The 24,071-nt window shown below is 39.9% G+C and overlaps 1 protein-coding gene across 1 annotated transcript; it reads left to right on the forward strand.

The window, feature by feature from the left end:
• The first annotated feature begins 45 nt into the window (after positions 1-45).
• On the forward strand, positions 46-20,738 carry SIRT1 (sirtuin 1). Its single transcript, XM_082486371.1, has 9 exons — positions 46-708; positions 3,377-3,493; positions 4,904-5,145; positions 6,453-6,605; positions 9,578-9,725; positions 13,062-13,141; positions 17,176-17,362; positions 18,729-19,289; positions 20,230-20,738. Exons 1-9 carry the CDS (start codon positions 249-251, stop codon positions 20,550-20,552), a joined length of 2,271 nt encoding a protein of 756 aa, XP_082342497.1. The 5' UTR covers positions 46-248; the 3' UTR covers positions 20,553-20,738.
• Positions 20,739-24,071: the final 3,333 nt, after the last annotated feature.

Consider the following 24,071-nt stretch of genomic DNA (forward strand, 5'->3'; position numbering starts at 1 on the left):
CCCGCTGAGGAGAAGCCGCCATGTCGCGAGCGCCCCCCTCAGCCCGCCCGCGCTGCCTCACGTGACCCGGTTTGTTGTTGTTTGCGGCCTCCGCGGGGCGCGGGCGCCCGCGTGGGCGGTGGCGCGGTCACGTGCCGGGTTTAAATCGCTTCCCTGGGGGTGGGGGGAGGTGGCGGCGGCGGCGCTGCTGCTGCGCGCTGCGCCGGGCGGGAGCGGAGGGGGGCGGCGGCGGTGGTTGCGACTCCAAGATGGCGGACGAGGAGACTCCGCTCCTCCGGCCCCGCCACGGCGGCCCCGCCGAGGGCGCCGAGCCCGCTCTGAAGCGCCAGCGCCTGGACTCGGAAGACGGCGGCGGGCGGGGCGCGGTGTCCGCTCAACGGCCGGCCCGGCCGGTCGCCGCTGTGGCGGTGGAGCTGCCGGGCGAGGAGGAGGAGGACGAGGCGGCGGCCGTGAACGCCGATGGCGGCGGCGGCCGGCTGGAGGAGGAGGAGGACGAAGAAGAGGCGGCGGCGGTGGTGTGGAGCGGCGCGGACAATAGGGCCGGGCTGCGGGGCCTGGCCCGGGCGGAGCCGCCTCCGCCGCCGCGGCAGCGGGGCCGGGGGGAGGGGGCGGAGGCGGCGCCCGGCGAAGAGGCGGCGGAGGCGGCCGTTGGCTGCAGGCGGGCGCAGTGTTCAAACGGGGCGGCCGAGGCGCCGGCCCCGCATCCCGGTGAGGATCCCATCCCTCCTTCCCTCTCTCCCTCCTTCCCTCCTTTCTCCCCCCGCCCCTCCCGGCTCGGCCCGGCCCGGCCCGGCGGGACGTGCCGCCGGCCGGCCCCTCGCAGCCGGGATGGGCGGCCCGGCCCGCCGGGAGAGGCCGCGGCGGGCTCCCTCCTCCTGCGCCGGCCCTCGGGGCCGGCTCTGCCTCCCCGCCGCAGCCGCCCGGGCTCTCCCGCCGGCCGGGCCGGGCGCTCCCCGGTGCTGGTCGGTCCCGGGAGGACGGGCGGGTGCTCCCGGCGGGGGCGGTCACCCCGCGGCCGCTGCGCTCCGTCCGTCGCCTTCATCGTATCGCTGAACGCGAACCGGGGCCGGCTGCGTCCCTGCTGCCGAACCCCACCGGCGCTCGTTCTGAGCGGCCCGTGTCAAAGCCCGTCGTTTCTTGTGCTGGGCGTCATAGGAGGAGATCGACGGGGCTCCCGGTCGTGAAAACACTTGTCTGGCTGCCTACGCGTTATTAAAAATGAAAAATCAAAAGCCCTGGTTCCCTTTCACAGTTTCTGCCGTGATAATTATTTTATTTCTGTCTCTGGGAAACTCGCACAGGAGCAGCAGTCTTGACCAATTCCTTTAAACAGCTTCACTTTACAGTCTTGGTTAAGATTTCATTGACTGCAGCAAAAGCTAAACTATAATCTTCTGAAAAGTATCTTTGCAGATGACGTTTGAAGCATACTGTTGGGGCAGTATCGGTATGAACGTACCTCGCATTGCATTATTGAAGCAGATGGATTTTGAGGAGTTTTGTTTGTTTTGTTCTTTCAGGCAGTGCTTTGGAAAGTCTTCTTAAAAGGTGGAAGATGCTGCATTCTGCCAGTAAAGTCTTTATATTTCATCCTGGAATGCAGATAAAGATCCTTTAACTCCGTAGGAAAACTCTACGGAAAATTTCTGCCTGTGCGAAAGCTATCCAAAAGGCAACCGAGCTGTACAGTAAGCTCAGAACAGCCTTGGTATTTAAAAACTTCATCAGAACAGCACAAGAGTAAAGCTGATGATCTCTTATTGGTGCCTTATATGAAGCCTTTTTGCTCAAGTTGCTCATCCTCGGGCATGTTTTGCTGTGGGTTGCTTCATTCTGGCAAGCATTCCCTTTATTCCTTTGAGGAATCAAATGAATACAGAGGGAGTGTTACAATTTAAACTCTTGCTTTAGCCTGTTTGTATCCATCACAGTATTTCTTAAATACAAGACAATGTGACCTGTACATGATGAGATCTTAACAACGTAGACTTTGATTCTTTACGTAGTAGACATAAAGGTAATTTTAGTAAAACTTGCACTTGGTGCTTACTGGTGTGTACTAATACATTTTTTTCTTCCTCATAATACATTCACTGACTGCACACATAATGAGGTGGAAGTGAAATGCTGTAAATACATAGATCAATAATAAGAAATAGTAGTGTCAAAATTCCTGTGGTCTCAGAAGAAGATAACAGCAAGTACAAAAAGCAAATTTCTGTCTACGTTTTTCCATTCTAATCGGGATAAAGTATTTATGCGAACAAGGGAAAGAGCAGGACAACACAATCTCTGAATAAAAAATGATGGTGTTTTGTGGTGTTCTTTATTTAAGAGTAAAGCAAAGTAACCTAGCTAAAATATTGTAGGGGTTTATTCAAACAGAGATTGAAAACTATTACAGGGATTCTTTGTTTTAGAGGGCACGAGTGAAACTTGTTCTCCTTTGTACACAGTCTTAGATTTTCAACATTAAGCTACAGTTGCTGTGGCTATTTCTAATTAAAAAGCCAATAACAAAAGTCATTCTAAGTAATTCTAAGTTAGTCTGCATTCTAATAAGCTGCTTAGGTTAAAGTTTAGATTTCTGCTTAAATGTTGGCTTAGGTACTGTATGCTGTAAGACAAATATCTCGTTCTTCTTTGGACTCCTTCATCTAGATACCTGATGAAGTTAGATTGAGTTACTCTGGCTGAAGGCCATAAGCTGAGCTGGAGTAACTATGTGGTACTCCGAGCCGAGCTCAGCTGCAGGATAAAGTGGCTGAGAGAAACTTAGTGAAGGTGGTTCAAGGTAGCGCATTTTCTGTCCTAACTTGGATATCATACAAGCGTGTAAGTAGTCACCTATTGCAGCTCAGCCACAAGATAACAGCCTAACAACATGCTGTAACTTAGTTGTATCCGAGTGTGTACTGGTGGGTTTCTTTTAACATGCTGTACTCTTAAAACTCAGTCAAAGATTATTCTATAAATGGTGACTCATTTTGATTCAATCCAGTTTTTCAGTGAGCTGAATGCAGTGAGAATTGTAAGAGAGAGAAATTTTTAATTATACTTTTAAAACATTTGGATTATCATTAAGGTACAAAAAAATCTTAATGTCCAACACTTTATAGAACGAAAATTTCACGAAGGTCAACATCCAGCCTGCTGAAGCCCAGTATTAAGATAGCAAATCTCCTGAAGGCTTGAAAGCATATCTATAAACTCAAAAAAGGTAGAAACTTTCTGTGTCTAAGTGACAAAACTGCCTATTTGTAATTCACTGCAATTAACTTTAAAAGTATACAAGTTGAGGTTTTGTGATATATTTAAATATCTATCTGTGCCATTCGGCTCAAGTGTAACCCGTCATTGTTGTGCTGTCTTGCAGATAACTTCCTTTTTAGTGATGAAATCATAGCCAATGGCTTTCACTCCTGTGATAGTGATGAAGATGACAGAGCCTCACATGCAAGTTCTAGTGATTGGACCCCAAGACCACGTATAGGTAGAAGCCTATATAATGTTCTTAGATGCTGTTTGCCTTTGAACAGTTACTTTATTCTTCCCAGTCTTCAAATGATATCTTCTGTTGCAAAAAAAAAAATGGAAATTACTGCTTTTGAGCAGCTTAGAGTTGTTCACTGTATTCTGTATGTTATTTAAGGAGTTTTAAAATGGACCTGTTTAAACTTGCTGTATTTTGATTAAAATTGTCACTGTCTTTTTTGTGTAGCTATCCTGCCATGATCCGTATTAAAAGCATACACACAGACTCACTAAACTGAACAGATTTATGGCATATTTCTAGCCTATTTACTTAGTTGCATTAGTACTTTAAGGAACAAGAAGATGAATCTTGTATGATTTTAGCCAGTCCGTTGGGTTCGCTGTCTCAAGCGTTACATCAGTTTGGGAATTATTGGTCTGCATATATATTGCATATTAGCAATAGATAAGTTAAGCGTGGCAGTTAGGAACTCCGTAGAAAGTTCTCGCCACACACAGAGGCTAGATAACCAGTACGGTCACTGGTGACTTGTGTGGGACCGGGACTTTCAGGGCGCAGTGGGGTTGGGATTTGAGGTCTTTTGTCTCACACAGGCATGATAATACCACAGTGTTCATTTTACTGGTATCGATAAGAACAGCAGCAAGAAAACACATTATGACAACACAATATTCCACTTAAAATCTGCCCATATGTTGTCTTTGCTGGTCCCTTGTTAGAGAATCACTGTTGGTACCTTTTGGGTGAATGTATATAACAGTTGTTTTCTTTATATATATTGTAACTAGCCGTAGTCATAGCTGTTTGGGTCATCTTAGTCAGTTTAGCTTCTTAAGATTTACCTGTGGGGTTTTTTTCTACCACTCTAATCTCAAGCGTTTCTGGAAAGATTGATTTGATGGCTTTAGGAGGTCATGTCTGAAATCATTAGTGTTAGACGAGTAAAAGAACAACAAAAATGTATGCATTGGTGGGCCCTATTTGTCTCTTTAGAGTGGAGTTTTATAATATGACTAGGAAGTATATGTGTATTTGTTGTCTCTCTAGCTTAGTACTGTAAATATCTTACAAAATGTTGGAAAAATAGAAATGAAGCCATAAAATGGAGATACATTGCAAAAATTTTGTTCACCTCTAAGAGCCATCAAGTCTGCTATGAACTGGGATTTCTACCTCGACTAACTTGATATGAAATCCTTCATGGGTTAACATAAAATAATAATAAATAAGTAAAAAGCCTATCTATACTATTACTTCAGAATTTAGACCAAAACATACAGTGGTTTTGATGAACCAAGCATTACATTCAATTAATAAAGTTGTAGTAGCAAGCATTAAGGACAACGATCATAATCATCTGAAATACTTGACTCAATTTTAAATATTTGTGTTTCTGAATTTTCTCAGGTCCCTACACTTTTGTTCAGCAGCATCTCATGTTAGGTACAGACCCACGGACAATTCTGAAAGACCTGCTGCCAGAAACAATCCCTCCACCTGAACTGGATGATATGACACTGTGGCAAATTGTTATAAACATTCTTTCAGAACCACCAAAAAGAAAAAAACGGAAAGATATCAATACTATTGATGATGCTGTGAAACTTTTACAAGAATGCAGAAAAATAATGGTCTTGACTGGAGCTGGGGTATGTATTGCTGCAATGACAGTAAGAGAATATATAGACAGTGGGTTAAATACTTACCCAGTGCTTTACAGCACGCAGATGGCGTGACCCTCGCAACATTCGAAATCAAATAATTGTGCTAGATGGGAAGAGGGGGCACTAGAACGATGCACACTGCAGGACTGGAGCTTAAGCTGGAAATGACAAAACCTCTCATGAGAAAGTATTTGTAAACATTTAAACTTAAACAGTTGCTTCCATGCAAAATAGTTACAGAATAAGATCTCATCTACCTGTTCCAATACATTTTGTATCCTAGTCATTTTTTCTCTTCAAACAAAGGTAATGATTTTTTAAACAAAGTCTCGGTGGCTCTGTTAAAATCCCTGATGGAGCTAGAGGGACTAGAAGACTAGGAATCAAAAAAGAAAAAAAAAGGTCAGGGGGAAGATTATAAAGGAGAGTTTAATTAGATTTCAGGAGACTGAGTTTTCCTTTTAACATGTGCCACTCTATGATGGTAATAAGATTAATTACTCACTGTTTTACTAAAGAATATTTTTTAACTGTTGTGCACTTACAGCTTTATACTCATGTACCAGATCATGATATGAAAGTTGATAATTTTTTGCTTCTGTTGTTCATACACGGAGGGTGTGACACTATTCAGAAAAGACAAGTAATTCAAATCAGCTTGTCAGAAGAGCATTGCTACTTCTATTGCCCAATCTTGCTCATTCTATAGTTGCTGTCATACACCTGTTTCTCCTCCTCTTCCCATACCATTTTGGGGTAGCCTGAGACAATAAATTTTAGTCTTTATAGACTACTACAATTCTTGATAAATAATTTGTTTATCAAAAGGTGTTTATTCATGAAAAGCAAGAATCTATTCTGTTACTGCATTAAAGCATGTAAAAAAGAAATAAAAATCAACCACCTTGTCTAAGCCTAAGTTGGAAGATCAATGAACACTTACTAATCAAATTTAATGCAACACTATTTTAAATTTTTGTTCACTTTGACAAAACTTGCAGTAGTAAAAGTGAGTTCTGGTATCCTATAACTGCCTGTATGGATTGTACTAAAGGGGTTTTTTTGCCTAGTTGTCAGACTTTTTCTGTGCTGTTTCTTCTGCTTGTGATTTGGGATTTGTCATATTGGTCAAAAAAAAGGAAAAAAAAAATAAATACAGAGAACCCAGACTGGTATTGTTCTTAATATCTCTGAGCACTGTAAGTGTACAGAAACGTGGTTTCCCAAATAGTTTGTATCATAGCAAGTCTTTAATAGTTTTGCTTATTTCAGATTGCAAAAATATATTTCAGGTGTCTGTGTCTTGTGGAATACCTGACTTTAGATCAAGAGATGGCATCTATGCACGCCTTGCCGTAGACTTCCCAGACCTTCCAGATCCTCAAGCAATGTTTGATATAGAATACTTCAGAAAGGATCCCAGGCCATTTTTTAAGTTTGCAAAGGTATGGTTTTCCAACAGTTCTTATCTTGGTCAGTAAAGACAGATAACAGTATTAAAATGCATAAATCAGATATAAAACTATTGTGTTAACAAAATAGTATCTTTGTCTTTTCTTATAAACAAGATGGAAAAATATGTTAATACACTGAATTTACTTGAATGAGAGCCCTCATTCATCGGCATAACAACTCTCTCCTTGGGAAGGTCTTTGCAATGTATCAATTTTACATCCTCAGTGTTCCGTCAGTCATTGTATGCAACCACACATTAGCCTTACTAGAAATATTTAGCAATATTCTCTCTTTTTTTAAAGCTTATTTTTACTGTTCCTGTTACAAGTTCATTATATACACAGCCATTCTAGATGCTGTCTCTAATTTCAGGGAGGATAAATAGAAGCTTGTTATTTGAGCAAACCTCAGCTGCTGTTACTTTCTCTGAAAAATGAAAGAATATGAGAAATTTTTGGCCAGCACATGAGTAATGTGGAAAACTCCATTTGAATTTGATATGATGTGGCATGTTGTTCAGTGTCATACAATACATTCACATTTTATCCCTGTATTTACAGTTAAGAGGAGTAAAGCAGTTTCATGCACTAGTAAGTTTGTTCTTGTTTCAGATTTTGGTATAGCTGCGACAAGGATCTGTACATCTTAGAGAATTAAAGCCTTTTTCCAGGGACTGCCTTCACTTAAAAGGGAGAACGCAGCAGTTTTTGGAAAGATGTTAGTGATATTAAACAGTTTAATTTAAAAAGCAGGGAGTACATCTCCAAGACAAGAAGGAACTGTAGAAGCTGTAGACATATGTAGAAACAAAAAATAATTGCATTTAGTCTGGAATTTCCTCAGGACAAAAAAAATCAAACCCAAAATATTATAAGAATTACCACAGGACGAGTAATGCCTTGTGAAAATCATCACTACTAATTATGCTTGCTCTTTCTTCCCTTCACTCACAATTTACGCTACTCTTCTATTATGTTTTAAAGGTTGGCAAAGAAAAATCAATGCATTCTTCACCTGCTTAGCTTTGTCTGAAAGCCTCCTATCTGATACTAACATATTTTGGTGCTCATTAGTATATGCGCTTACTTTGCTTTTTAATATTTAATTAAAAAAAAAAAAATCACATACCCCACCAAAAAAAACCCCAACCAACCTACCTGAAGCCTGTTTATACACAGGTTTTACCAGAATAGACAAAATCCAATTTGGCTGATACTTTTGAACACAGGAAGTTCCGTTCAAATACACGGAAACAGTTCTTTACGGTTCGGGTGACAGAGCACTGGAACAGGCTGCCCAGGGAGGTTGTGGAGTCCCCTTCCCTGGAGATTTTCAAGACCCGCCTGGATGCAGTCCTGAGAAATGTGCTCTAGGCAATCCTGCTTTAGCAGGAGAGTTGGACTAGATGATCTCTAGAGGTCCCTTCCAACTCTGATAATTCTGTGATTCTGTGATTCTGTGATTTTGTACTAAAATAATTTCTCCTACTTCTCCTTTTTTGTCCATCAATTCAGTTAGAATATTCATTTCTTATTCCATAAAATCTTAAGTTCCTTTAATTCTAGGGACAAAGAATGGCCAAATAAATTTGCAGAACTCAGTGGCGGGACGTGTCTTGCTTCTCCAGACTAAGATATAAAAGCTGTTAGGACCACATGAATATCTGATTATAATCATGTAATAGGCTCTTAATAATGTAGGTAATAGCACTATGAGCAATCATTGATCATTGCTGCAGTTTAACTCCAAAGATCCACATAGCTTCAGAATTATAAGTAACATGAAATATTTTGGGGAAAAAAACAAATGCTTTCAAAAAGTCTTTTTTGTTCGTTAATAGTTAGGCTATGTGCTAGATGAAGGCAGAGCTGTCACAAGGATTAATTTAACAGTTCACTCTTGTGCTAGAACTTCTGGTTCAGCTTTAAGTATCTACTGGGAAAGGCAGGCAGCAGCCGCCTTCTTGCCTACTTTCTTTTGGCCAGTGACCCTCGTGCTTTTTCTGTAAAAAGGCCTCACTTTCCCAGGTGAGACTCCAGCCCAGTTGCTCCTCAGTGGTGAGAGAGTGATGGGAGAGTAGAGGGTCTGGAATTCAAGTGCTCCTGAGAAACAGAGTGGTGGTGGTGCTGTCCTCCTTGTTGCATAGCAACCAGAGGTACCACCTGGGCTGGTCAGCTCTGGACAGAGGTTCCTAATCTGAAGCTTTCAGCTGGGTGCCTACATTTAATTTCTCTTTTTGGCAGGCTCCCTGTTCACTCTGAGCAAACAGCAAACCATTCTACAGAAGTGCCTACATTTTTTTCCATATGCTCTTTAGATATACCTATCTCCTCTCCCTTCATCTCATGGAAAGGCTAAGCATCTGTCGGACACAGTGGAATTGCTCTACTAAGCCATTTGGTTTTAATTTGATGACTGTTGTAACCGGCTAAATTGGCAAAGCTGGTCAGAGTACCACCTGTCTTCCCCCTAGATTCGGTGGTGTTCTGCTTTCTGGACTCCCATCTTCTAAGAACGGCTGCTGATAATGCTGATGAATAAAAACTGCTTATCCCAAACCAAAAGACTGGAATCCAAATTCCTCATGAAATTTGGTCTGACTGCAGTTAAATCATCTATGTTTCTATTAAAAAATATTGAGGTTACTTGACACTCACAAAGGAAAAAAGCTTTCCTATTTCATAATTCTCACAACCAAAAGAGACCTAAACCTTGCTGTTATGCTCTGTGAAGAACAAAATACCACATTCTGCATGGAGTAAGTCATGCTGACACGATCGGAAGCTCAGCTGTCAAAAGAAGAGTTGGATCTGAGGGAAATGGCAAACTGCAAAGGGAGTGACAACATTAACTGCTGACGTAATCATTATTGACAATATTTAGCCCTGTGTGAATTGCTGGAGTTGAAATAAAGCTGTTGTGTATTCACTTACACTTTCTAATGTACTTCTGAATTCTCCAGGAAATCTACCCAGGACAGTTCCAGCCCTCACTCTGTCACAAGTTCATAGCTTTGATGGATAAAGAAGGAAAACTACTTCGCAACTATACTCAGAACATAGACACACTGGAACAGGTTGCAGGAATCCAAAGGATAATACAGTGTCATGGTGAGTGCTTTCAGTTTCGCTTTTCTTATTTTATGCGTAGGAATAATTTTCACTGGTGCATGTGACAAGGTAATCGCTTTTGGAATGAATTTTTTTTTTTTCCTTGAGTCAGTATCTCTTGGCAACAAATACTCTGCTTTTAAAATATTAAATTTTTTATTAGGTAGCTTACATATTTAAATCAGAAGTGTTTCAAGTGGAAATTTCCTTCAGAAATTTTGCTTGATAAATGGTGGTCTCTGTCTGTCAGTGAAGATCCACACCCTGTTTGCACAAGCCTAGACCTTCACTTTTTAAATGTATTTGTTGCTTTTTTATATTCATGTATGAGAATGTAGTGTGGAAATCAGTCTTTTCCTATGTCCCTCTCACTATCAATGAAGTGGAGTTCAGCTATTACCTGATTCTTTATTTAGAATATATTCCATCAAAATCTTAAAATACCCTGATGCTTCAATGACTTTTCCTCACCTATAAAATATTGTGGATCAATCACCTGTTCAGTTGAACTGAACAACATCATCTTGTTACACCTTCGGTGTCATACACATTCTGCAATTATGATACCAAATTAAGTGCAATCTCTTAATTAGTCGCTTGATATGCTTTCCATTTCTAAGGAGTTGCAAATGTCAGGCTAAAAGGCCAAGGATCCGTTTTTAAGGAAAGGATGCAGAAAATGAGTTCTTAAAGTGCACGTTCGAATCATTTAGTAGACTTCTGGCAAATAAGTTGTTTAAAAGCAGTGTTGGCATGTTTGTAAGACCTGTCTGTCTAATTCCACCTTTTCCAGCGACCAAATTCACTTGGTTTCCTTATCTACAAAGCTTAGCTCGGTGCCAGATTTGTCAATTTTTCTTTATTCAAACAGAGCGATACAGTGTTCTGTCATGGTGACCAAACAGCACACAATAGACTCCTACCTGTCGAATAACCCCAATCTGGTGCTAGTTTCCATTTTGTCCTGGTTTGAGGTAAAACAGAACCAATTTTCTGATCAGTAATTTTACTTTGCAGCTAAACCTTTTCTAGCTTTTGTACTTGATGTGTCATGCATTTTGTTTTGGTTGTCGTTCTGTATGAGGTATTTATCGTGAACTCCTTACATAGTTATGCTTTTGCACATCACTGCCACATTCAAGCTTCCCAGTTTTTCAGTTGCACACTGCAGCAATTAGATTCAGACCATCTTTAGTGTATGTCCTGTATAAGTTGATTGTAAATTAAAAACGTTCTTTAAAAACATGCTGTGGACTTTGAGATTTTGAGGCTTTTGGAAATTAGCAAAGGTTGTTTTGAGCACATCAAGCTTTAGCTGATGTACAGTTCTGCTGCTCTTTATCAAATGATAGCTGGCTAATGGTAGTGGCTAAAAAGAAACTGAAATTCTGCTATCTAAGCATTCATAAGGCTATATTTATTCTATCTTTATTCTCTAGCTGTGGCAACGGCAAGTTAATCGTGAGTGTGCCAAATGACAAGGAACCTTCTAATGATTTGGGGAGTCGATATATGAACCTCTGAACCCATTAAACACTACAGTCCTACAGTCAAGTTGCTACTATGAAAAGTACTGTGCCTTGGGTGCATTTTCTGAATTTAAAATGGCTTTTGCAGTGAACCAGTGTGTCTGGAATTAGATCATATTCCTTGCCATTGCTGTAGCTGAATGATCAGAGGCAGTGGCCTGCTGGCTACACACGACTCATGCGTGGGGCAGCATAACTTCCTGATCAAGTCCTCTTGATGGTGAAAAATAACTCATATAATTGAGTTGCAAGTAGGTAACAACAGATGCTTCAGACAGGGTTAGGTCTGCTGGCCTGACAAACGTGTCCGTAATGCACCGTATAAACACGTGAATTATTACTATAAACAAATCATAATGAGCAAATAATAACTGTCATACTTCCTATAGTCTTTCGAATCCCTCAAGTTCTGGGAGTTGCAATGTTGAGCATTTCAGAAGCTGTGCACTTTCCATGCCAACAGCGATTAGCAGACCGGAACTCAAATTACTCATAAATTATCTGCTCGGAGTTTTTCTGTGCTTTCACTCTTTGTCTTACCCAGATGCAATATCCCCAAAGCATAATTTGATGTTGACTTAGCCCCAGAATCCCTTCATTTAGCAGTGTAAGTGTTGGTCGGCTGCTGTGCGTAGGTTATGAGCAGAAAATATCTTTGGTTCGGGTGGCTTAAAATAATACTCCAGATAAAGTTTTGGTACCAGAGGTTTTAAGCTCTTCCTACCTTCTGCAAAGCTTTCAACATCTTAACAGTTACCTTTCTACAAGTTTCCTTTTGAAAAGAGAGTTTTGTACCCCCCCGTACATTACTCAGTCACAGAGCTTTCTTACTGCCCTCATATCACCATTAGAAACTAGAGAACTCCAGACTTTTGCTCTTTAAGTGGCACATTCCAATGCAGGGTCAAAAAGAAGCCCAAATTTTTTTTTTTTAACCCTTGTTTCACAGTCAGGAGAAAATCTGTGATTTTTTCACTTTATTCTTCAGCATTCTGCCAACTTCTAGCATTATTCCTTCCACAGGTAAAAGGCCTCGTAAGGCCTCTCTCTCCTGGACATGGGAGCACCAAAAGGCCACTCTAGTTTGCCACAGTGACTTCACACTGTATTTTCCTATGTGTGTTAGCCACTTGATAAGCTTTCCATTTAGACCAATAGAGACACCAGATACTCGGGCATCACCTTCAGCTGCTTCGGAAACAGGCTAGTTAGAGCTACCAGGTGGCTGGACGGAGCAACCAACTTAACACGGTTTTGCCAAATAATAGACACTGGCTAAGCTGGGTACCAAGCAGTATTTCAATTTGAACAACATAGCTGTAACTTCTCACTTCTGCTGAAAGGAACAATACTACTATTTAGTTGCCTATAGCAAAGTTTTTACTAACACATTTTCCTAGTTATTTTGCCCTGCTGTTTCTTGAGTTCACATGGCTTCGTGTCACGCTGCTGCTGTTTGCAGAGCTGCTGGTACTACTGTTAGTTGTGTAAAGAGGAAAAGGGAAGGTTCTATTCTCTTCTCCTGGTATATGCTTGCACAGGCTGGGGGAATGAGAGGACACAATACAATTTTTGTTGACGTACATGTGGTATATCCTACTCCTAAAACAAGATTTCTGCTGACCAACATCTAGAAGAACTACTTTTAGTACTACAAGTATCTTCTCTTAATTTTAAATTACTTTTTAATGACTAACGTTTGTAGCAATGGAACATAACAGCCTTTGTGTCAAAACAGCTTGGGCAAAAAGACCAAATCCGAGTGACTGAAAATCCTTGTTTCTACCATATGGGTTTTTCTCCTTAGGTTCCTTTGCAACAGCTTCCTGCCTGATCTGTAAATACAAAGTTGATTGTGAAGTTGTTCGAGGAGATATTTTCAATCAGGTAAAAATTTACTTTAACTCACTGCAGCTTTCTAATAAGTAACTCTCAAAAAAAATCCCAAACCACTACCCTTGGATTGCTTAAAAGATCTGCTTTTAAAAGGCTACATATCTTTGCGCGTATTTCATAAAAGTGCCTATCTGTATTTAGCATTTCCCCATGTATTTAAAAGTATACTCAAATACTGTACTGCAAAAATTAGGTAATGGGAAAAAGCAGAAGCAAAGCATAAGAGTCCATTTTTAATAGCACCTCTGAGAAAATTAGAGGTTAAAATGGTAAGTAGAAACTTGGATTTATACCTGTTTTATGTTAATTTAAACTCACAGTCACACTGAGAAAGCATTCTTAGCTATTTATAACATTGGTTGCTCTTTGAGCACTTACCTGCATTAAAGATTTAATCTACTGTTTAAACAGTAGATGATGCACGGAGACCTTGCTAACTACAGAGCAGCCTCTGAACAAGGAAGAGCATCAGACGAGATGTCGGATGTGTGCTTTCTAGGACTTCTGAACTGTTCTGTACTCTGAACTCCCCACATCTGGACTTAAAGTGCCCCAGGACCAAGGCAGGAATGGGTTCTGCTCTGTCAGAGCAGATGAGCCTCTGGCTTGGCAAGAGCCTCTGGCTTGGCAAGACCCTCTTTGCTCTTCTTCCCCTTCTTTTGAAGGAACAGAGATGATGATTCTCTGATCAAAAAGATCTTGTTCATATAAATGTAAGGAGACTCTCTTTCTGGAGATTCACGTTTTTTGATAAATGCTTAGAGTCCACCGTTGCAACTTTAGAGGAGAAACATGGAAGGGTTGTAAATCTTTCATGTATTACATTTTAAATGGAACTCAATGAAAGCCTTTCAGAAGAGATGTGAAAGCTTTAAGAAATGTCAATCTCATCAGCCTGAAACTTTGTAACACTGAAATACTGAATTTGAAATCTGGTTTACCTTCATATTGAGAATATTATTTTTGAGAACTTTTTATCTTACAGATATTTGCTGCTCCTTTACCTTCAAAGCCAGCTGGTTGGAGTTTAGGTTTTCTTCCTTCTAAACTACCATTCCTAAGCGTTCTGTAATTTTCTGGTTTGATTGTTAGTGGTCACGACTCCTTCTCCTAACGCTTTGTAATCATTGTATGTTTATAAGCTGAATCAAACTTCTGCCTCGATGGCCCGTCCCTGCTGGTGGTCACTAACGGAAGCATGGGGAAGTGGAGAGAAGACAACTAGCCATACTTCTGAATAATGAGAACAAAGAGGGTTCTTACTCCCAACATGAGACTGAAGGAGATTTTTACACTCAATCTCTCAGCCCTAATCTTACAGTACTATTGTCAGGTACATCTTTGCAGGGCAGGCAGGCCCTAGCTGTAAAACTAAATTATTTTTGTAATGCAAAATATATATGGTTATTGCCAAATATCATTTCACACAAGAAATAGCACTATTGAAAGAAAACATATCCTTCCTTATTTATGCCTGAAAAGATGTTCTATTTGTCATCATTATCTTTATTCTGTAGCCTGCATTTCCCAAACCAGCACTATGCAGTTTCGTCTACTGCCTCTCTAGAATATAGAATTTGGTTCCTTAGATAGCAAAAGAAACCTTTTCTGTACTTATGAAACAAAACACTGTCTTTCTCAACAGCTTTGGTTTCTAACAAGTTCCCCTTCACAAAAATGGTTTTGGCATCTGGGTCCCAATAGATATTCCAGTTTCTAGTCTCTGCTGTCCTCCACTATTTGAAAGTTCAGTTATACATGGCCCCGGGTCCTTAGTTTTCCCTAAAAATACTACCTTTCCTTTGTCTGGTCCATTCCCTGATGGTCGTAAGGGCTTCACAAGGAAGTGAGTCCACCTAGCATCTTTCTGCCAGGATTTCCTTTCAACGTATTATAAACTGAGAATTGTTTAAGATTATCTGTTTAGAAAATTACCAATTTCTTGTTGCTGCGCTTCACTCTTTGGCACTTCCAAGATAAAGTGCTAGTTCCCTGTAGCGTGATTCTTTCTCTTGGTTGCTGTGCACAACCATCCTTCTGGATGAGAAGCAGCAGCAGTTATAAATCACACAGATGGAACTTCTGAGTGAAACAACTGATATTCTTAAACCAACATAATCTCTGCTAATCTTGGTTTTGATATACAGATAACATCAATAGTCAATGAGAAAGTCTATTTCTCTTTCATTGGACAAATACATCAGCAGAGGTGGTGGGGCTTCAGGGGAGTGCTACTTCTGGAGGGAAAAAGGACCCTAGGCAATTGAGTGGCCAATTATCTAGCTTTAACTTCTTGGTATCAATTTCAGCTCTTGGAATAGATCTTCCCCCTTACTGACGACCTTTCTGAGGATTAGCAGAGAAGCTGGTGAGTAGTGTAGTGTTGAAACGCATTTATGGGCCCATTACAGTGACTCAAATGATTTGGATAGGGACATCAGTTGCTCTACAGAGATCCATTAAGTCACAAGTTGTTGGAAACAGAGTTAATATTACTTGGTCTCTTTAAATCAAAAAGTTAGCGGTCTTCATTTCATCTTCCTCCTAATACAGAGCAAACTTTTTTCCCTCCTTAAGCTTCCAACCAAAAGTGTTTGTGTAGTACGAGCTCTCTCTAATATGTAAAGATCCGAGGAAAAAGTTCAAGATTCATTCTACCCATCTGCTCCTCGTTGGGGAGTTCTTAAGTTGATTTCCCTTTAGCATGGGGTTACTAGACACTCTTTAGCTTGGGTACGTGGTGAATGTTTCCTCCATACCAATTCCTGCTTCTTGTGGCATATTGTTTCTTATGCATCCCTCCCACAAGGTCTTCTTCAAAGAAGGATTGGATTCTGTGTTCAAAGACTTAAATTTTTGGGAATGGTCCTTTGACACTAGAGGAAGGCCTTTTACTTGTGATGTTTTCTCATGTGGAAAGCACTGTCTTTTGTCTGACTGCAGGCATCCATAAACTAGTTCTTTGATTTAAACTTTCTAAGTTCTGTATTATTTTTTCTGCATGTACTCTGTGTACAAGAGGGAGTTGTTATGCATTTAAATGTCATTTTTCATATATTTTGCTATTGAAATAGGTAATATACATCTCTCTACACAGCACTGCTTTGCTTGTGATGACTGCTATAGGATTGTAGCTACATTTAGCTCCTTAGATTTATTCTAGGGTATCATATTTTAACACTGCAGCTGAGGAGAACGGAACAATTTGAAAGAGACATTGCTCAGTAGTAGCTGAAGTGTTGTCTGTACATGCATCGCTCACCTCCTTCTTTTCTTCCCTCTGAAAAAAGTCTTAAGATAGGAAAGAGTTGAAAGAGGTCCCAAAGATCGGAAAATACTCTGGTTTCAGGAGGAAAGGGAGCCTACTTCTCCACAAACGTAGTTCTTGTCCACTTTTTTTAGTGAATGGGGATGCTGCTCTGTTTTTGGAGGAATTGGAAGAGTTTAAAATGAAGACCAAACAAAAGTTCTTTCCTCTGTTCTTGTCCTGTGTGCTTTTTGCCAGCCACCTGCAACAGTGCCACGCGACTTTTTTTGTATAATACACATACCCTTTTGGAGGAGAGGAGAAAGTAGAGAGGTAAAGCTGTACAATATACTCTGATTAGGCAGGGGTTTGTATCAGATCATGGAAACTGACAGTGAAATCTTAAGTTTTTGCTCTGATTAAACCAAGAACAATATATTCCCGTTGAATAGGAGGTAATTACCCATTGGTGCTGAGCATGGCTTCTGGACTTGGGCCTAGCTGTCAGATAAGAACTGTGGCATAGATCTGCGTGGTTTCTCCCTTTTGACTTAAGAGAACTTCCTCTTAAGTCCTGCTGTAGTTTTATTTCTGTGTGCCGTTGCTGCAGGCTAGAGTGAGAAATGTACTTGTCTGCATATCTGCAGAAAAATGAAATGAGGAAATATCACTGAAACGTCCTTGTCTTTTACCAAAATAAGTCACTGTGAATTGCTAAAGTCTGAGGTTTTCAAGGGCACAGCCCTGAACTGTAGTAATAGAAGCTGTTCTAATGCAGGTTGTACCTAGATGTCCCAGATGTCCACCTGATGAGCCGCTCGCTATCATGAAGCCAGACATAGTGTTCTTTGGAGAGAACTTACCTGAGCAGTTCCATCGTGCCATGAAGTATGACAAAAATGAAGTTGATCTCCTTATTGTCATTGGGTCTTCACTGAAAGTAAGACCAGTAGCATTGATTCCAAGTAAGTGACTATCTCTGGTAGTATTTTCTTCCAAAAATTTGGATCAGAAGTGAGATTCTGTTAAGAGCTCCAAGAAATATTTTTGGTTTGATTCAGTGAAGAAACTAGATTAAGCATCCAGTTTTCTAAGATGAAAACTGACTGCCTATGTAAAGCTGAAATGCAAAATAAAGTAAGTAACAAATTCTAAGTGCTTTTTCTACAGTCCAGGCAGATCTCGAGATAATGAAATGATAATCTGAAAAACTACTCTCCTAAAGCTTGAATGACCTTGTTCTGAGATTCAATTCATTTCTCTCCCTGCTTGCAATATGCTTTCAGATTTACTTGAAAGACCTAGAAAGGAATCATCTTTAAAAACATAAATGACGTACTTAATCTGATTTTTTGATCCTACAAGTGCCAGAGTTGTAGCTCATTTTAAAGTCAGTACTTAATACTAAATGATACACAGTGTGCATCATATAGTGTATCACCATCTGGACCCTTAGTTTTTAAAAGTGATATGGAAGAACATCTCCGCTAATATATGTGACAGAAGAATGCCCTCCAGGAAGGCTGAGAAAATACCATGACAGGTCATTTATTTGCCTACTGAGTGCAAGACTTACTGGTACTAAAGAAAATCTCTTCACCTGTAAGCCTGAGAAGGACATGTGCTTAGTGTCTGCTGTTAATGGGGAACAGTACCGTGCCCATGGCCTTTGTAATAACATCCTCTTCCCTACAGAAGAGGCAGAGCCTAGTGTTTAGGTTGATGGGAAATCCATAAGGACTGGAAAGTTAGGATCCGCTACGCAAACCATTGCTCTTTCTAGGTCCTAGAACTGGATTTCACAAGTTGGTTATATGACGACTCAATGTGAGGTTTCCAAACTGGTGGGGGTTGGAAGCCTAAATGTCAGAAGTGGGTTGAGCAACGCTGTACAGTATAGATTGTACCTAGAAGTATTTTGACCAAATTAATGGGATATCATTTATCAGCAGTATATTCTTCACATGCACTTAAATACCTAAAATGAATGCACAAAATCAACACAGTTCTTCTAAGAGATTATAGTACTAATTTTAATAATCTTTTTAACCCTTGACAAAACATTGCTGTAGTCAGTATTTCTGTGCATCTGTTTCTTGGTGATGGAGGAACAGTTTTTAGTGGAAAAAGAGGGGGAAAAAGTCTAGATAGGCTACAGTAGGCTTAGCTCCTCAAACTGCTGTTGTTAAATTTGAGATTTGCTTATCTTCTTCCTGGTCTTGTTGCAAGTGAATGAAGGAAGAGAAGTCTGAGGAATTAAACTTTCTAAGTAGATCTCTGCTGAAAGTAAAACTGAAGTGACTACCTTTAAATCCTCTTTTCTATCTCTAGGTTCCATCCCCCATGAAGTGCCTCAGATCTTAATTAATAGGGAACCTTTGCCTCATCTACACTTTGATGTGGAGCTTCTTGGAGACTGTGATGTTATTATTAATGAATTATGTCAAAGGCTAGGTAGCGAATATACAAAACTTTGCTACAACTCAGTAAAACTTTCAGAAATAACAGAAAAGCCTCCACGAACGCACAAGGAGCTCGAAATGCACTCATCTGAGCTACCGCCTACCCCTTTAAACATTTCAGAAGGCTCTAGTTCACCAGAAAGAATGACTCCCCCAGATACTTTGGTGGTGTCTTCAGAACCGCCAGCTGAATGTAAGGTAGAAAACTGTAATCCTGCCTCAGAAACTAAAGGGAGCTGCACAGAAGAAAAGCTTCAGGACACACAAACGTCATCAGAAAACCCTGAAAATCCTACTAGTGAACTAATGAACTCTGAAACAATGAAGGAAAATGGATCTAACAGTGGAGAAAATAAAGAAAAAAATGAAATAGTGAAGAAGTGCTGGGTAAACAGATCTGCAAAAGAACAGATTAGCAAAAGGCTGGATGGTAAGTGTTAACTCATTTCAGTATTTTGCACTTTTTGCCAGATGTTTATTCTGGACTTACTTTAAAGCAATACATGTTACCTTTGAGGGAATCAGTGGGTTTAGGTGGTTATTTTTGTTCAGACAAGTGTCTACATAACTCATCATTGTATTGTTTGTTTCTTTTGGAGAAGCCAATAAGAAAACTGCATAATTCATAATAGGTTTTATAATCAGTGATTACATACTCCCTAAAAAGACCAAAGTTTAGGAGGTTGAAGGTAAGTATCAAAAAAAAAAATCCGTTTCTAACATTTTCAAACACATTTTCAGAAAAAATTAGTTTGATCCTCACGTGTGAAGAAGCTGGTCGCAGTAGGTCAGAATTTGGTATGGGAGCCATCTTGTAGAACTGAAAGATGAAGCCATGATAGGAGTTGAAAAGTAAATCTCACAGGCACATTTTGTAGGAAACTTTAGCCGCTCTGAGGAAGCCTTCCAGTATGTCGTCTCTTAACTGATGTCATGAATTATCACACTAGAAAATCAGTGTGGATGAAGAAACAGGTATTAAATCACAACTTTCTAAAGCAAAGGCTGTTTTTAAACTTTGTCGACTACTCTGCGCAGTGGGTTCCGGTTCTGTTACTTGTAACAGAAATCTAGCTGTGGGCTGTGGATACGTGTATCAATGAAAAAAGCCGCTAAACATTAAAGTTTAAATGTTCTTTTGTGTCGAAGGGAGGGGAGAAAAGGAATGTTGAGCTTCCCTGTGAAGCATTTGTTATGTGCTGTTCCTAACGATACATTGAAATAAATGGGTTTCTAATGTAATCCGATTTGTCAGTTAAGTTTCACTGTTGAAAATACATATATGCAGGTACCTTCTAACCAGAAGTCTGCAAGATCTTTTATGAATAATTTATTTTAGCCTTTTGTTGACTTTTGAAATTCTGTTTCAGGTACTCAGTATCTATTTTTACCACCGAATCGCTATATTTTCCATGGTGCTGAGGTATACTCAGATTCTGAAGACGATATCATATCTTCTAGCTCTTGCGGGAGTAGTAGCGAAAGTGGTTCATGTCGTAGTCAGAGCTTAGATGTGGAAGATGAGAGTGAGATCGAAGAGTTTTACAATGGCATAGAAGACGAGGATGCTCCAGAAAGGGAAGAGGAACCTGGATTTGGGGAAGATGGAGTTGAACAAGATGAATCGGCGGCTGATGAATCAGCGTATACAAATGAAGCTGCAGGGACTGATCATCCAAGCAACAAGTTGTAAAGTGATCACTGACTGGTTACAGGAACTTTCCACCAGCATTAGGAGCTTTGGCATGTCAGAATGAATGTTTACGTCTGAATTTAGAGCAACAAAACCATAAGGATGTAGTGTTTATAAACAACTAAAACAGATTTTCATGCTTAGTTTTTTACCTTTTTCAATAAAATTCTATTACTGCGCACTCAACACTAACTCATTTTTTTTTAAGGTACTAGGAATATCTAAACAAATGTCACTATGTTCACTTTTAAGTTCATCTGTCTGATCAGGCATCCATGTATATAATACATATTTTTGCTTAATGAATTTCAGCTTATATTATTTTTAAACAGTTTTGAAAAAGCCATTGGAATGTTAAACTAATATAAAGGGAACAGCTAATTTAGACCAAAGAATGGTATTTTCACACCTCTTGCTTTGTAACAGTTTGGTTTATTTAAAACCTTCTTATGCTTCTGCTAAACCTTTCATTCTCGCCTAGTCTGTCATTAAACACTGGCATTTTCTAAGACCTACTGTGGCAGCTAATTTTTTGCTTTAACAGTTACTTAGTATGTTTGAGACATACTTAAATGTGAGTAGATAGTTAAATGGAAACAAGACAGCGGGCACTTGAGAAATCCTATGGTTTTTTAGGCTGATCAAGAAGTGCTGTGAAAATGCTTAGGTTACTGAGTTTAATACTTCCTGTGGACACGAAGCGGCGTTGACATTGGCTCCTTCGCAATTACAGTACTGGCATTTTAAATAAAATGGATCCCCCACGGTAGAAGTTTTTCACGTTGTATACAAAAGTCAACTATAGCGCAGCTTGCATTACAAATAGCATTTGATGAATTGCCAAAGCTCTAACGTGGAAGCTAGGCTGAGTTCAGAATAGTGTTTCTACCAGCATGTGAGAAGGCGCAAAAAAAAATAAGCTCTTCCTTTATACTTACTGATGCAACAAAACCAAGAGAAACTAACTCGAATACCAAGAGCGCCTGCTTACAATGCTGAGTGGCTAAAACAGAGATTGGGAACCTAACCTGGAAGCACACTGTTTTGAGGTCATGTCTGGGGTTGGGAAAATAATTTTCCACCTGCCAGCTCCACCTTGCATATTAGAAGTAAAGCAGCTACTCAAATTATTACAACGTATAGTCAAGCGCTAGGCTGCCTTAAAACTGGATGTTGCGAATTTTCAAGTGCGGATTGTTTCCAAGCCTTTAGAACTATTTTGTAAAATTGCACAGTGCAGTAGTAAGTGAAACAGCATTTTTCTATAAACCACTTTTTCAACATTGGCCCAAATGAACTCTACGGTGTAGATTATTCATATACTTTGCTTTACTATTTATTACATTTTGGAAGATGTATAGTAGCTGTTCTTTGAACGTAAGATACATCAGATAATAAATATTTAAGAACAGCCTCCTGTATTCATCAGAAAATGTTGGCATGTTGTCTCATTGTCCAAATTTAATACAGCTCTTATTTGGCTACACTAAAGAATGCGATATGTTTAGTTTTCACTTGCATGTCACAATGTATTAGTTTGTGCTATAGGAGATATTTTAAATTGAAATACTTTGTTTTAAATTATTTTTACAGTGAGGATTGTTTTCTGCTCTTTTATATTGTATATAGTGTCTTTTATGTAATCTACTGGCATATGTTTTGTAGAAGACTGTTTAAACTGACTGGCTATCTTCCTGCAACTTTTGAAATACAAAACCAGTGTTTTATACTTGTACACTCTGTTCTAAAGTCTATTAAAATTGTAATTTGATTTCTGGTTTCTGTTAATTTCTAGTTAGATCTTAAAAGCTTAACAAAAGATGCCCTATAAAGCCAAGGTATACCCTAGCTAATGTAGAGCATTATGTGGTAAATTGCTTTTTTCTATCTGCCCCCTTGGAAAAAAAAAAAAAAAGCCTGACCGAAACCAGTCTGCACTGTCTTTCGTAAATTGACTTCCTAAACCTCAATGCAGCGGTGTCCTTCAGAAAACTATTTTTCTCCTTCCAAACCCTACATTAACTTTAGATGTATAGTTGCTGAACAAGAGTGTTTATTTCTGCTGGTGTGCCAGTACCTCACAGCTCTGCTGCCCTTCCTCTACCCAGCCTAAAGCTCCTTTAACGTTTGGCACTTACTGCTTCCACGTCCAGAAGCTTCTTGTAAGGAACCTGCAGCACACAGGAGTCTGGGGCATGTTTTGGCATCACACACACAAGTATTTCATCTGTGTGTTGTCTTCATGCAGGTAAAGCCCGTGTTTCCCTTGGGGGGTGTTCTCACCTGCCTGGCACAGCTGCAGGTGAAGCCCAACTGCAGAGAGTCCTTGGTTTGCCCTGTGGCTTCCCAGGGGCACAGCTGTGCTCACCCCCCCCATACTGCAGAGATCCACTCCTGTGGGCCCTCGAGGGACAGGGCCCGGTTTAACTGGTTTTCCACTATGTAACACCTGACTGTTTTGACGGTTCCACTCTACTTCAGAACCACCATCCTTCAAATAAATATCACGTTTGTATTAGGCAAAAAAAGATTGTTTCCAAGAGTCACACACTTGAGACCTGAAATAAAGTATTAGAAATACTAAGATTTTTTTTTTTTTTTACAGTTTATGTTTCCCTATCAATTGCTTATTACTCTGAAAAGACTTGAAAGCATTTGTCCTCTAGAATAAAACAGCTGCACCTTTTTGTACACCTAATGTGAAGAAGTTCTGCTTTTTGTTCTTTCTCGTATGTTTGCCAATATTACCTGAACAGAAGAGGAACCCCAAACTACAATGTGTCACCTTATTTGTCCATTTCACACACTACCCTTTCCCTGTAGCAAAGATCTCATCTTTAAAAATTTTGTAAAACAATCATGGGATGAGGGATGAGGAAACGTGCTATCACAGCTCTTTGTTATCCCTAAGTATTCAGCATCTTATATGAAATTTGTCTGGAAGCATGGAAGAGCGCGTTCAGTTCCAGCTGCAATTTGTAGAATCTCAAAAAGGGACATTACTTACTTTTCTCATAATTTGTATTACCACCCTATGAAAGCATCTTAACCCTCTTAGTATTTATATTAAACAGACACACTGAAAAAAGCAAAGTACAAGCATTTGTTTAGTAAGACAGTGCCATTCCCCAAACCCCTTTCAGCCTGTTTCGATGCATTACACACAATAGCGACCTTGCAAAAGTATTCTAAGTGATATAAAAGAAGCCCATATTTAAAAAATCTTGTAATATTTTTTTCTTAATGGCCATGTATTCTCTATGAGTCTATCTTGAATCCAGTACATTTTTAATTAAGTGTTTTTGATTATGGAAAATACGTAATGTTTTTAAATGCACGACAGCAAAGTGTTGAACAAAGTCCAGTTGGTAGGGGCTATGAAAGTACAAAATTTGAATGAAACCAGCACTCTGAATCAGTATGAAAAACCAAAAAAAGTTTGAGGAAAAAGGAAGACACAGTTCAGTACCTCAAGTTCAACATCTATGCTTAAATACTGAATCAGAATGGTCAAATCTA

This window comes from Vanellus vanellus (genome assembly GCF_965231255.1).
Source record: "Vanellus vanellus genome assembly, chromosome: 7".
Taxonomy (NCBI): Eukaryota; Metazoa; Chordata; class Aves; order Charadriiformes; family Charadriidae; genus Vanellus; species Vanellus vanellus.